The sequence below is a fragment of the Electrona antarctica genome, assembly GCF_951216825.1.
Source record: "Electrona antarctica genome assembly, chromosome: 22".
In the NCBI taxonomy this organism is placed as follows: Eukaryota; Metazoa; Chordata; class Actinopteri; order Myctophiformes; family Myctophidae; genus Electrona; species Electrona antarctica.
Window position 1 is genome coordinate 36,734,723 of NC_136805.1, and position 15,427 is coordinate 36,750,149.

Below are 15,427 nucleotides of genomic sequence, written 5' to 3' on the forward strand. Positions count from 1 at the left end.
GACCCCTAGTGGTCCTTGAGAGGGTTCCAGGGGATCCCCAGATAAATGATCTAATAGTTATCTAATAGCCTATAACTCTGAGAACTAACGGAAACCAAAATGGAACCGTTCCATTTCTTTGTTACATTCTCAGGGTTACTCACTCGCTTATAGAGTTACGGGGGTCTGCGGCGTACCAAACCTGGGGACGTCCTTGACATGAGAATGTTTGAGAGCCACATGCCCTCTATAGCCGCGTTGTTACTTAATGCCTGTCTGTGAGGCTTAGGGCCAGCAGGAAAGGAAAGGGGGGGAACCATAAAGCAGACAAATGAACAGGGGGAGGCGTGATGGAGTCATGACTAAAGACAAACTCCCTAGGATATACCTCGTCTCTGACACCCCGGACTGAAGCCATCCAGATCCCCTGCCTTGGAGCCGATATATCAGTCTCCTCCCTGCCTAGCAGTAGAAATACATTCTGCTACGGATCGCTCTTCTGAGCCTCGTCTTTGTTTCCAGTTAAAAGGAGGGACCCTCCCAAAAACGAAGAGCTGGTTCTAGTCATGAGACAGGAATGGAGAAGGGGTGCTTGGGAGGGGGGGGGGGGGGGGGGGGGGCAAAGGGGGTGTCCAGTTTTTGGGTCCCGAGCTGAAACACAGCCCCGCTATAGTCAGCACGGGGGTGAGGTACAGGTCACCCTCTCTCTCTCTCTCTCCCATGAACGGGTCCGTCCGTCCAAAACATCCACCCAGTGCACTGCCCCCAAATTGATGCATTGGGCCACAGACTTTCTAGCAGATGTGCGCTAGATTTTCTGTTTTACACACCGTTACAATGTTCTTATTTTGGTCACAAGACTCAATTACTTAATTAATGTCAGTCTCTGCAGGTTTTCTTCAGAATATGTATGGCACTTATTTACACTATGGCATATTGAGAGTCCAACGAGTATGTTTTATTTGCTAGGGCCCCCCCTTCATCATCATAATTTTTCAACCGCGGTCGAGATCATGGATTTCACACTGCCACGCCAGACTTTCCGGTCCTTCATTGCCACCCCCGGTTCCTGCTTACTGATGCATGTGTCCCTAGCGATGACATCAGGGAACGACAGTTTTCTACCTCTGGTCTGCTTTGAGGCAGGACTCCAGAGAAGAAGGGAAGATATAACCTCATTGTCAGCTCTGTAGCAGTGGCCGGCAAACTGTGTTCTTCTGGATCGGACCAGTGAAGAAACACGGGGAAGGTTGCTGTATATTAGATTAGTCGATGGGTGGCTCTTCCAAGACAGATTTTGCGCTCTCATTAGAAGGCGGGTGTAAGTGCCATCCAACCGTTTCTCTAGTTTCTTTGAAAGTGTCCATGTCTCGGAGCCATAGAGTAGAATCGGCTCAACGGTCCCCCCTTAGTTAACTCTGAGAGTGTACAAATGGAACCAAATGAACCCATACGGGTCCATATGGTTCCTCTTGTACACTCTCAGAGTTACTGACCTGTTATGGTCCTACGTAGGCCAACTCTTTGTGTTTCTGGTATTATATTATTGTCCACTCATCTTGTACGTCCTTGACAAAAAAAAATGTTTTGACCACCACAAGGCTGCATGGCAACGACCCCGTGACCCCGGCCCATGGCTGTCCTTGAGAACCAACAATATGTGCTTCTGGAATGGCAGCGATTCTGCTGAGCTGGCGGAGCCCAGCCAGGGATGGCCCAGCAGCGACTGTCCCCCCAGACCAGACAGTCCCAAGGAAAACGCGACGACACTCTGGGTGGAAAATACTGTTCAGTGCATGCACTGTGTGGGCTGGCTGGACATTATTGAATTACATTAATCTCTTCTGTTGTGGAGTCTAAAGTAGACCAGCTGTTTTGAAAAAAGGACTGTCTATAATTATGGATATGTGGAACCCAATAAAACATCATCATCTAATTGCTTTCCAAAACTGTGCAAGATGACCAAATCCCCGAAATCAGGCGAGCAGGTGGAGGATTTGAACCACTGCATGGAAAAGACACCAAAGTCCAAAAAACAAAACAAAAAAAAGGGCTCGGCGCGGTCCAGACACTTTGCAATTCATTCATTACGAATAATAATCAGGCTTCATGGCAGCACCGTGGCCTCGGCTCAAACTGCCCAAGGATGAAATCCAGGCCAGGGCTGGCTGAGTGGAGACAGACCACAGAGCAGAGCACACTAATGATACACTCCTTTCTACTTGCACTATAGAAATACACTTGTGTTCACAGGTCACGCACGCACGCACGCACGCACGCACACACGCACGGTCGCACGCACGCACGCACACACGCACGCTCACGCAGTATTTCTTTACAGTATTCTTAATACTTTATTACTCCACTACATCTCAGAGGCAAATATTATACTATTGATACTTTCACTCGAGTAAAAAAGAATGGTGAGTACTTCATTAATATGCTTGTATTGTATGGGGGTATCCCTGGTACCAAATCTTTTCAGGTGGCAAATACGTTTCCATTTGGTGGTCCTTGGTGGTCCAGTTTGAGAACTATACTGCATTATAGGCCACGGACCCCCATTTTAATGCCATTTTTTATATCTCTTCCTTGGACCCCAATTTACACCTCACTGTTTATGTATAACTCTCAGAGTTACAAACCCTTAAGGGTCCCTTTCTGGACTGGACGGGAACCCGTTTTGGTGTTTTAACTAAGCATTATGTTATACTTTAGCTATTGAAAAATAGCAGATCTACAAGCTCATAGCGCGCCACCGAGTGGCGCACTACGAGCTTGTAGGTCTGCTATTTTTGAAAAATCGTGAAAATGCGGCACAAATCTTTGAATATATATTCTTTCAGAGAGAACGTTTTTTTTATTTCGACGTCAGGCCTAAATGGGTTAAGGGGTGGTCCCAGGACCCCACACTGATACACAGTGACCCCGCTGTACACCTCTCTGTCCAATAGACACACTGACAGACAGGGTGCAACCACCTGCATTCGAAGTCGGGTCTCCCACTCGGGAAACATCCACCAGTCAGCCTAAAGGAAATCCCCCTGTGAAATATTTATGGAAGGCTAATTCCACCACCGAGTAAAGATTTAAAAAAAAAAAAAGCCTTGAACTGCGAGCATGTATATTTTTGGAGTGTTTTTAAGCTTTATACATTATTAAATACCCAGACTGTTCTTCTGTGACTCTGGTCTCCCTGTCGTTTCATGCAATATGCATGTGTAAGTGCAAGGAACTCACCTACACATAGATAAGAGTATCTTTACGTGCAAGAGTGCCCACCTTCCGCCTGACATCAATATTTCCTTATTTCCACGTTGTCCCAAAATAGAAGCATCATAGAAGAAGCAAAGAAAAACCAAGCGGCATAACACATGAGGCCAAGATTCATGTGTTCGGCTTCAAATGCAAATAGTAACGTGAGCAGAGAGGAACCGGCTTTTATATGACGCTGTTTCCTGAATAATGGTCCAGGACCTATTTTGGGGTTGCGGACCCATTGTTATGGGATGCAAGAAAATATAAATTTCTTTTTTTTTCTTCTTTTTTTTTTTTACACGTTTCCTCGGTCGGTTTTCGTGAAACTCGGCAATATGGTAGAGGGCGATTGGCCACAACCATTGGCCAATGGGTGGCGCTATGGCACTTAATTGAAAATGCTAATTTTGAACACGCTTTGAGCTTGTAGATCAGCTATTTTCAAAAATATTTGTACACATTGGAAAACATAAAATGGGGAATTCTGCATAACGAGTACTTTTGGTAATTCAAGTACATTTTGATACCAATACTTTTGTACTTTTACTCAAGTATATTTTGAATTCCAGACTGTTACTTGTAAAAGAGTATTTCTATATTGCAGTATTGATACATTTACTCAAGTAAAACCTTTGAGTGCTTTTTCCACCACTGGGCGAGAGGAACTTCCGCGCTGTCCACAGAAGCGGGGCGTGGGTTATAAGCACAAGCTGTAATGGTATTTAGCATGTCGCCAGAGAACAGAATCAGAAGTCGGCCCAATGCAGTTGAGGAGAACACATACCGTGAAGTTGTGAGAGTCCGTGACGGCGCTGCCATCCTCCAGGTAATGGGTTTCTGTGTAGTGGCTCGCAAACAGGCCCCTGTGAGGGACACAGAACACACAAGACAACTTATATGACACAAACAGGCATTCAGGATTAAACCATTTTTGGGCGGGAACCCCTTTTGGTGTTAGCATTATGTTATGCTTTAGCTATTGAAAAATAGCAGATCTACAAGCTCATAGCGCGCCACCGAGTGGCGCGCTACGAGCTTGTAGGTCTGCTATTTTTGAAAAATCGAAGAACCACTGACATAGAAACATAGCTTTTTCAAAAAACTGTCAGGATGTAGAAGACATTTTTAGAATCTGATCTCAGGTCAAAATGGGTTAAACCACTTGAACCCCAGCATCCATATTCCGGGGGGAAAATGTGTATAGGCCAAATATAGCAGGGATCAGCTTGTAGATCTGCGATTTTCATTAAAGAGATTTGGTGTGGAGGACCTAGGGGGGAAAGAAGCAGTACAGCTGTGCTCCAAACCAAGTGACCTTGATCGGGGGGGGGGGGGGGGGGGGTCGATCATTCGGTAACCACTCGGTTGAAAAAAAAAAAAAGAGCGAAAACTGCAGATTTACACAAGCTCACGCCATGTCGTGATGCGATTCGTCGTGAGCTTGTACTGCAGATTGTAGCTGTTTCGTATTATCATTTAGTGAATGTTTTTTTTTATATTTTAGTAAATGGAATATTTATAATCAAAGAAATGAATGAGTTTGATTAACTTGCACCTCCAGCTGACATAGATAGATGGAACCCCCCAGTTGCAAAGTAATTGCTCTCTGGGGTCTCTCTGTCAATGATGGTTTCCCTGTGCGTGGGTGTGTGTCTGTGTGTGTGCGTGCGTGCGTGCGTGCGTGCGTGCGTGCGTGCGTGCGTGCGTGCGTGCGTGCGTGTGTGTGTGTGTGCGTGCGTGCGTGCGCGTGTTACAACAGTTATGAGTTAATGAGGGGGCCGGTGTTTTGTGCACGTTTAGCCTGTTAAACAGTCGCATGACATTCAGCTCAAGAAGACCGTCCTTGATGGAATCCACCGGTATCACCGCAGAGACATGTGGATGGCACATGCATGCACATTACGCACACACACACACGCACATTGCACACGTCACATGCACGCACGCACACATCGATTGCTCTAGTCTAGAGAGAGATGGTCATGTTGACGTTCAGTCTGGCAGTCAGGCCGCGTTCAGCAGACCTAATTAAGACTTCAGCAAACACATCATTTTATTTGGCTCGGCACTCGCCGTGGCCTTGCTTTGATCCCGTGATTATTTCCAGGTCTTATGACTGGCGTTCTGGACCCTGAGAGGCTGGGCGGGGGAGGGGGGGGCGGGGGGACAGGGTGGTGGGGGGGGGGGGGGACCCATCGTGTCTCACACTGACAGGTCCCAAACAAAACAAAGTGGTCACCATGATGCAGTCAGCGGTCGTTAACAGCTGGGCCGCCCGTCTGTCCGTCCGTCTGTCTGTCTGTCTGTCTGTCTGTCGGCAGAGTGAGGTCACTGATGATGAAGCGGATCCAGCTGTACGTAATGCCTCCTATAAGGTTTGTTTCCTCTGCTGTGGATTAACACCACCGACCCGAAAACATCTGTCCCACCGCCCGCCCGCCCGCCCGCCGCCCGCCCGCCCGCCGTGTGACGCTGTACAGCGGCCCGCACTCTCAGGCATGTGCACGACAGCAGGCGCGCTACGCTACGGTCGCACACAAAGACACGCACGCCCTAACAGTACACACGCACGCACGCACGTACACACGCACGCACACACGCACACGCACACACACACGTTTGTGCGACATTGTCATACAACAAAAGTATTGAATATGGCACTTCATGAGAAAAATACCTAACAAATTACAAGGTTTCTGCCTGACAGTGACGAAATGCACATTGCTTGCTCCAAAGCACACATGCACACGCACGCGCAATAATTGTTCTCTCCTCCCACATCCTTGCATAAATTCTTCACACCAAGCACACACACACATAATACACACACACACGGCGAACAGCAACACATGCTGTAATAATCAGCCCACCAGGGGTTCCCCGTTCCATCTCTGATCTCACTTCATCCCTGGATGTTGATCCCCCCCCCCCCCCACCCCTGCGCCACGCCCCCCCATCTGGTTGCCCATGTTTCTACCTGGGCCCTGTGCCAGAGAGAGAGAGAGAGAGAGAGAGAGAGAGAGAGAGAGGAAGCCCAATTCATACTTCTTCGCTCGTCTGTGTTTCACGCCGAGGACAGCCGACATGTCCTGCAAGCTCACGGCGTGCCGTGTCCCGCAGTCTGCTATTCTCATCCGCCCGCTCTCAGAGCTAGAGACTAGAGAGCGTGAATTAGGCGTGTGTGTGTGTGTGTACTTCTGCTGTACTCCTGCTGGGCGAAGTACAACAATGTGCAAACACAGCAGCAAGATTCGTGAGTTGCTGTGATAGGAGAAGGATATCAAACGGAACACAACCACCCTAAAGACTAATCATTGTGTATATTCCTGCACTATACCTGCATCCAGTGATCTTGGTACAATATAGAAATTGATCTATTGAAGATTCTGACGTTCAAATGTACATATTTTTTGTTTTGATTGTATTGCTGTATTGTTGTATTGTGCTTTCTGCTTTGGCAATGTAAACGTATGTTTTCTCATGCCAATAAAGCCCTTTGAATTGAATTGAATTGAATTGTGTGTGTGTGGGGGGGGGAAGGAAGGGCAGCCAACGTTCCAGCATCCTCTTTAATTTACGTTCACACACACCGCCACAAATCCAGCTCTAGTGAAGGTGGAACAAAAAGAAAAGAAAGGGAGCAGCCAGGCAGTGAGACTCTGAGATGATTTATCGTGCCCTCTCTGGATGTATATTCTCTCTAAAAGGATGTGGTGTATCCTCAACAGAGTCACCTATATAGCACTAATTCACAGGACTTTCAAAGTGGGGGCCGGGGACCCTCGTGGTCCCCGCCGGCCGGTGGGCGCCAGGGGGTGGTACAGTAAGTGTTGTACATATGAAAAGAAAAAAAAGAGTAGCTAGTGATGGGAATTGGAATAGAGGGTATGCGCATGCATAAAGTCAGTGGAAAATCGAGTGTCAAAGTGAGGTTACTGTAATTTAACCTCGGTTAATGATATCAGATAGGACTTTTGCGTTGGGATGTATGGGCTGTCAAGGCCAGAAAGTAGTTTTTTGCCACTCAGTAGGCGTTCCCACTTCCCGCATAACTTCCAGGTATGACGGTGATGTCACGCACATACCCTCTATTATTGTTCTTTACTGAAGAGAACTATAAAGACAACTAAAGAGTTTCCCTTCAGTTACAATCTGTCAGCAACACACCTACCATGTATTTTTCGGCAACTTGGACTATCTTTATATATCTGGACATGACTACCAGTGGTGTAAAGTAACTAAGTACATGTGAATGACTGGCGTTCTTTCTGCCCCCTCATTGACTCAACTGTCTGTTTCTAACTGTACTCTACTGTACCCCAAGGTCAACATGAGAGTACTTAGGTCTTCAGGTAAAGACGTTCCTATAAAACGAAGCTAAGAACAAAAGGCGGCCGAGCGTTTGCGTTCGTAGCCCCTACCCTATGGAATGAACTGTCCCTAAGGAGGGTGGAGTCAGTCCATCTGCTAAAAAACCAATTTGTTTCGTAAGCATTTTTGTTTGTAACATTGTCTATTTTTAAGTACCGGTGTATTTATATGTACCGTATTTTATTTACTGCTCAGGTGTAACGCATTGTATTGTCGTTTCATTTGTATTGTCTATATGTGATGCTCTTGCTTCATTCCATTGTATTTATTGTACAGCAGCTTGTGACATTTTGTTTCGGAAGGTGCTTTATAAATAAATGTAGCTTACCTTACCTTACCTATTCCACAGGCTCTGCAGGATGCTGCAGTGAGCTGCGGCCTTGCTAGACAGACAGCTGTATGTATGGAATACTAATGGTAGCTGGACAGTTTCAGAGAAACCCTAATGACACAACAAGAAGTAAGTAGTTTGAGGGCAGACCACCATGACCCATTAGTGGTCCAGGTGCGTGTCACATACATATAGGAGGCTCTGGCCTGACAGAGAGTCGCGTGTTCGAGTCCCGTTCATGACGACGTTTTGCTGCGTGTCTCTCCCCTTCTCTCTCTCTCCCTCTTTCCTGTCTATCTAACTATGAATAAAGGCAAAAAGCCAAAAACAAATATTTTAAAAAAAAATGAAAAAAAAATCAACTGGACAACTGGTGTGCGAAATGCTTCAAAGATTAAAAAATAATAATAATTCAAATCGAATAAAACGAGGTAACAGCAACACAGCTTGCAGATCGAGCGGGTATTTTCATTTTATTTTTTAATCCATTTCGCAATTGGGGGGTGGGGGGGGGGGGGGGGGGCACAGCCAGAGGCTATTTAGTGGATCCATGGCATGGCACAGTTTGGAAACACCTGGACTAATTTATTTTGAGGCCGTTTCTATGAATACTTTAGAAAGAAAATGCATTCAATATTTCATGCAATTCATAACAGCATCTTTCCATTCCCAATGTCAGCAGCACACGTCCCATTATCCCATTTTGGGCGGGAACCCCTTTTGGTGTTAGCATTACGTTATGCTTTAGCTATTGAAAAATAGCAGATCTACAAGCTCGTAGCGCGCCGTAGCGCGCCACTCGGTGGCGCGCTATGAGCTTGTAGATCTGCTATTTTAAAAAAATCGAAGGACGACTGATATAGAAACATAGCTTTTTCAGAAAACTGTCAGGATGTAGAAGACATTTTTAGAATCTGATCTCTGGTCAGAATGGGTTATTATTGTGCACATCTTCTCACTGATTGCTATGGATTATACACTGTGTAAAGCTAATCACTGATATAACACATCACCTGGAATATGCTGTAGATTGATATTGAACGCAGCCTCTTCTTCACGCTCTGTGCACGCGCTGTGAACGTGGCTTAACCCATTTAGACCTGCGTGCGGGGGCCGGTTCTAAAAAAAGATTCTTCTAAATCCTAACGGTTTCCTGAAAAACCTATGTTTCTATGTCAAGGACCCCCGGAATTATCTGTATTTGGTTTGCGGACCCCCATCTGAAAATATGTTGTTCCATGTAGGGACCCCCCCCCAGAAGCAAAGATTTGAGTTAAAACGTTGTGAAAAAATATATATTCAAAGATTTGTGACACATTTTCACGATTTTTCAAAAATAGCAGATCTACAAGCTCGTAGCGTGGCACTCGCTGACGTGCTATATGAGCTTGAGTTTTATGAAAAAATATATGTTGCTTGCTATACATCGTTGCTGTCGGGCAGAATGTCCTCAATTTAACTTTTGATGTTTGTTTTTTTGTAAATTAACGTCCTACTTGATCGTACTACAGTACAGCGTCACACACAAGCATCAAAAGTAGCAGATCCACAAGCTCAAAACATGACACGAAGCGATGCATTTTGAGCTTGTAGATCTGCTACTATCGTGCTACGTTCGCTGTGAAAGAATACATATTCAAAGATTTGCACAAATTATCACGATTTTTCAAAAATAGCAGATCTACAAGCTCATAGCGCGGCACTCGGTGCCGCGCTATGAGCTTGTAGATCTGCTAATTTCCAATAGCTAAAGTATAAAATAATGGTTAATGTGGCTAAACGCTAAAAGTGACACCGATGCTTTCCCGCTCTCAATTGGCTAATAAGAATGAGTCTCAGCAGCCGGAGGTCCAATCCATTTTCTTCGAGAGCGCCGATGCCGCCGTATCGCCCACAGCTGTTCAATTCAATTTAGGCTCTCCTGCGCTATATACGCTCTTAAATCACGTCACGCTGTTTAGCCACCGACGCCGCCGCGCTGATAGCAGCGGGACGGGCCACGCAACAGGTTCTCGCCAGGGAGAGGGGAGGCGAGATTGGAAAGGTAAAAATGCACGAACTAAATTACTCCGTAAGAGTAATTCATTGTGACGGTTTCAACCTGGCGCCTCTAATTTGAAAACGTCAAATTAATTCACATGGATGCAGCCAGAGGCTATACAGCTAGTTGGAGATCCTTGCGCCGACCGGTCGGGGGAACGTTAGCCAAAAAAAATTGCCAATCTACAAGCTCACAACGTGTCACTTTGTGAGCTCGGCCGAAAAAAGCGGTCCAAGTACAGAGACAACGCAGGTTCAGTTTACTGAGTCTAGAGTTAAGTTAGGTTAAGCTAGAGTTAAGTTTAAGTCTAGAGTTAACTTATGTTAAGCTACGGTTAAGTTTAGGTCTAGAGAGGGTCTGAGTCCTTTCCACAACTGTACCGAGGTCATAATATGAGGCTGTGTCACAGAGAGGTCACATGAGGCTGTGTCACAGAGAGGTCACATGATGAGGCTGTGTCACAGAGAGGTCACATGATGAGGCTGTGTCACAGAGAGGTCACATGAGGCTGTGTCACAGAGAGGTCACATGAGGCTGTGTCACAGAGAGGTCACATGAGGCTGTGTCACAGAGAGGTCACATGAGGCTGTGCCACATAGAGGTCATGAGGCTGTGTCACAGAGAGGTCACATGAGGCTGTGCCACATAGAGGTCATGAGGCTGTGTCACAGAGAGGTCACATGAGGCTGTGCCACATAGAGGTCATGAGGCTGTGTCACAGAGAGGTCACATGAGGCTGTGTCACAGAGAGGTCACATGAGGCTGTGTCACAGAGAGGTCACATGAGGCTGTGCCACAGAGAGGTCACATGAGGCTGTGTCACAGAGAGGTCACATGAGGCTGTGCCACATAGAGGTCATGAGGCTGTGTCACAGAGAGGTCACATGAGGCTGTGCCACATAGAGGTCATGAGGCTGTGTCACAGAGAGGTCATGAGGCTGTGTCACAGAGAGGTCACATGAGGCTGTGTCACAGAGAGGTCACATGAGGCTGTGTCACAGAGAGGTCACATGATGCTGTGTCACAGAGAGGTCACATGATGCTGTGTCACAGAGAGGTCACATGATGCTGTGTCACAGAGAGGTCACATGAGGCTGTGTCACAGAGAGGTCATATGAGGCTGTGTCACAGAGAGGTCACATGATGCTGTGGACTTGGAATCAGGATTAGAACATCCCTTTGTGCAACACAACACCCCAGCCACAATTTGTTCTGCTACCAAATTAACTAGACTAAAACTCAAACTTTTCAGGTGACAAATATGACTAAAACTAAATGAAACTGTCCGTGGTCGCAGACTCTTCTCCCTTCTGGCTCCCAAACTATGGAATGAACTCCCCATTGCAATCAGAACTACAGACTCACTCCCAATCTTCCGCCATAGTCTGAACACTCTTCTGACTCCCCCTTAGCCTGTAGCACTTGCCCTACCCTCGACGACCTTGCAGGCCTATGCAAAGGCTAAAATTTTAATGTGGATAGCATGTTATGTAGTAGACAATTGCCAGGTCATTATTGACTTGGCAATCCTTTCAATCTACAGATTATTGATTTTCTTTGGATATTGTACTGTCAGACTGACGCTAGGTTCTTGGTTTACGTATGATCCCAGGTGACTATGTCTATGCATTTGATGTATTACCTTGTGGTGTCCTTGGCTTACTGTAAGTCACTCTGAATTAAGAGCGTCTGCTAAATGCTTTTACAAATTGTAAATTGTGGTCGATCTGAGGTGACATGCCAGGCAGGGGAGGGTGATCTCTGAAGGCTGTCATGTGCAAAATGGAAATGCAATTAGAACGGATAATAACCACTTAAACCCTGTCTATAGGCCTACTTTGTTGTACATTTTAGAGAAAAATAAAAGATCTACAAGCTCACATGTCGCAATGCGGTGCACTGGAAGCCACATTTATATATTACGGCTTCATGTGGTTAACCATTCTCAGAAATGTTCTATTGTGCCATGGAAAATCCCACACGCACACACAAACAAGCACACGTGTACGCACGCACGCACGCACGCACGCACGCACGCACGCACGCACGCACGCACGCACGCACGCACACGCAAGGGGCTGTTCCAGAGTTCATCCTGCAAATGCCAGGCCGGAGTGACTGCATGTACTGTACTGTGTCTGGCATGGCCACCGAGTAGTACTGGTGCAGCAACTCTCTGTTTACCAATCTACAGGGAGGTAATGAGGCATGGTGGAGAGAGGGGGGGGGGGGTCACGCACCTCATTTTAAAATGCATTAGCCACAGGACAGGCCTGTAGCGGTGGCTTCCTCTGACTGACAGCGGGGGGGGGGAGGCGTGGTGGGGTCTGGGGGGTGGGGGGGCGGGGGGGGGCACACACGCCCAGTCAACGCTGGGACGCCGCGGCACTATTATGCGACACGCTTTGTACAGTATGATGAACCAGACATATTACTTTACGAGAGAGATTTCTGCCTGACAGCAATGATAATTCAACAAATTGAAAATAGCCAATCTCACAGCCAAGTGGTTAACCCATTTTGACCTGAGATCAGATTCTAAAAATGTCTTCTACATCAAAAATAGCAGACCTACAAGCTCGTAGCGCGCCACTCGGTGGCGCGCTATGAGCTTGTAGATCTGCTATTTTTCAATAGCTAAAGCATAACGTAATGCTAACACCAAAAGGGGTTCCCGCCCAGAATGGGATAAGGCACGTACGTATACCACATAGTCCTGCAAATCGGGACTGACATCGATTCCCCGGTTCAATTCTCAGAACGGCCGGACCACTCCCAGATTCTCTCTCTCTCTCTCTCTGTCTGTTTCCTATCTCTCGTCACTGTACTATCACTGAAGGGCAGCAAACACGCAAAAGAAATGCTTTACAAAACAAATTAATAAAATAAAATAAGATATCCTAGCTACATCTCATCATATCTGGACCCTACCACACATTCAAGGTGTTCCAAGGTCCACTCTGAACTTGGTAGATCTGCTTTTAGCTTCTGTGGCCCTAACACATTGAATGACCTGCAGAATACATTGAGGTTAACCACTTTATTACCCTCGAGTCGTTTTAGAACAATGGTGTTTAATAAATCTTGAATGAACGAATGATTCAATGAAATATGAAATAGCCAATGTACTGTACAGGCTCACAGCGCCATCGTGTCCTGGGAGAAATACACATAACTAAATGAAGGAAGCACGCACGACTCCAACTCGTCTGCATCTCGTAGATCAATTTACCGTCGGGACAAACACTTTAAAACCAGAGAATACCAGCACCAGTATCATGATACAACGCTGACGAAGGCTTCACGCCCAAACGCATTCATTGTTGTGCTGCTTGTGTGCAGCATACCATACCTAGCTACCTAGCTACCTAGCTACCTACCTAATGAAACAATAAATAAGTGCCTTTAAGTAGTGCTGGTATTCTCTGGTTTTAAAGAAATACACATAAAACATATTCTTTCCCACACTATAGACCAGGGGTTCTCAACCCGTGGGTCGCGACCCCTCGGGGGGTCGCCAAATTATTTTGGGGGTTCCCCAAATTATATATATATATTTTTTGCAACTGGCTGGAAAGTGGAAATGAAGAGTTTACATATAGTACACATAGTACATGCATACACCTTCCCTAATGATTATATCTGGTTTCAGTATTTATTTATGGTGTATTGTCTCTATTATTAAGGTTATTGTAGCAGTCCATTTATATTGGGGTTCGGGAGGGGGCGGGGCGGGGGTCCTGAGACATTGCCAAAGCATTTCCAGGGGTCCCTGGCCAAAAACGTTGAGAACCCCTGCTATAGACAGTAATGTATAGGATCTCCTCAAGTCATAAACGCTGGAATTAAGTTTCCAAATGACCTAATATAAAGGTCCCTTTAGGAGAAGGAAAAGAGTGACATTTGGCCATCAGCGGCTTTGACAGTGCTCACAGGAAGATGAAGAAAAGGGTATGAAGCAGTCACTGTATATGGAATGATGCTGAATGGCAGCTATAAAATGGCAGCTCCGTTGCGCCTGAAATTGCGAATCCCCACAGACGCGATTAACTCATTCTGACCTGAGATCAGATTCTAAAAATGTCTTCTACATCCTGACAGTTTTCTGAAAAAGCTATGTTTCTATGTCAGTCGTTCTTCGATTTTTCAAAAATAGCAGACCTACAAGCTCGTAGCGCGCCACTCGGTGGCGCGCTATGAGCTTGTAGATCTGCTATTTTTCAATAGCTAAAGCATAACATAATGCTAACACCAAAAGGGGTTCCCGCCCAAAACGGGTTAAGGAGCGCGATAAGACGGGCGGTATAGACTCAAATGTGGTTTTACAATGTAGATTATTATACGCACACACACACACGGTTCAGTATTGCCAAGATGCTCGATCTGTCTGCGTTACACTGTAGCATGGCAAGTGACAGCAGATAAAGTCTTATCTCGACGGAATAGGTTGGCAGGCAGTCAGAAATGTCACCGTGTCTTCTGAGCACATCATCGCTATGAATAAAAAAAAGGTGCCGGTGCTTGAAGTGAACATGTCAACCTCCCGTGACTTTATTTCTGTCAGATAACTCATGAATAGATTGATTTACATAGTTTTATTATAGAATGAGAATACAAGTGAAGTGTGCATATTATATTTTATCCGGGCGTTCGGCTATGCTACATTTTCTCCCTACTCGGCACAATTATACAGCCATCATTAAACATTAATTAAGAGATAGAACAACCCCCCCCCCCCAATAGGGACAGAAATAGCAGCCCACCGGTGGTGCTGGGGTGGCGGTGGGAGCAAACAGGCAGGAAGAATGCAGTCTTAGGTGAGCTTAAATACCCCGCCCAATTGGTCAGCTAGATTGCCACATCAGCGTATTGACATGTGGGTCTTGAAAACACTGTATACACCCACATAGTAGCCTGGAACTCACCTATGCTTTCTATGGCATAGGCAGCTCCCGGCAGGATCCGCCGACAGAAACTGTGCGCAGCTGCTGGACATGAGACTAATTAATTAGAGCGACAGAGAGAGAGAGGAGTGTGTGTGTGTACGGGTGTGCGTCAATTTAACAAAGGTGCAGACGATCGGAAATCAGCAGAGAGTGATCGACGTTTGCGCTACTCTATGCCGAATTGAAGTGGACTCGGACCCAGACTTTTTTTTCCTCCCTGGAAATAAAAACGTCTGGGTTTCCGAGGCTACCCGCATAGTAATGCAGCGTATTAACCGCTCGACTACATCTGACTGAACTAACTCCACAAGCTATACGTAGTATGTATAATTTATCTCTATACAATTTTAATGATTTTTTTCCCGGCATATTCCCGGGTAAATCTCTCCTTTTCTTTTCTTTTTTATCTGCAGTATTTGTGCTGGCTTAACGCCTCATCGTATGTGAAGCGTGAAGAGGAGCGCTAGGGAGGGACGTATCACAACAACTCTGATCAATAGC

At 46.0% G+C, this 15,427-nt stretch overlaps 1 protein-coding gene across 1 annotated transcript in view; it reads right to left on the reverse strand.

The window, feature by feature from the left end:
- The window catches only part of LOC306915129 (disintegrin and metalloproteinase domain-containing protein 12-like), a gene marked incomplete at its 3' end in the record, with an annotated part of 95,751 nt that overhangs the window by 12,173 nt on the left and 68,151 nt on the right, over positions 1-15,427 (reverse strand). Inside the window, exon 5 of the mRNA XM_079492378.1 lies at positions 4,022-4,100. Coding sequence (XP_079348504.1) covers positions 4,022-4,100 — 79 coding nt within the window. The remainder of the gene's footprint in view (positions 1-4,021; positions 4,101-15,427) is intronic.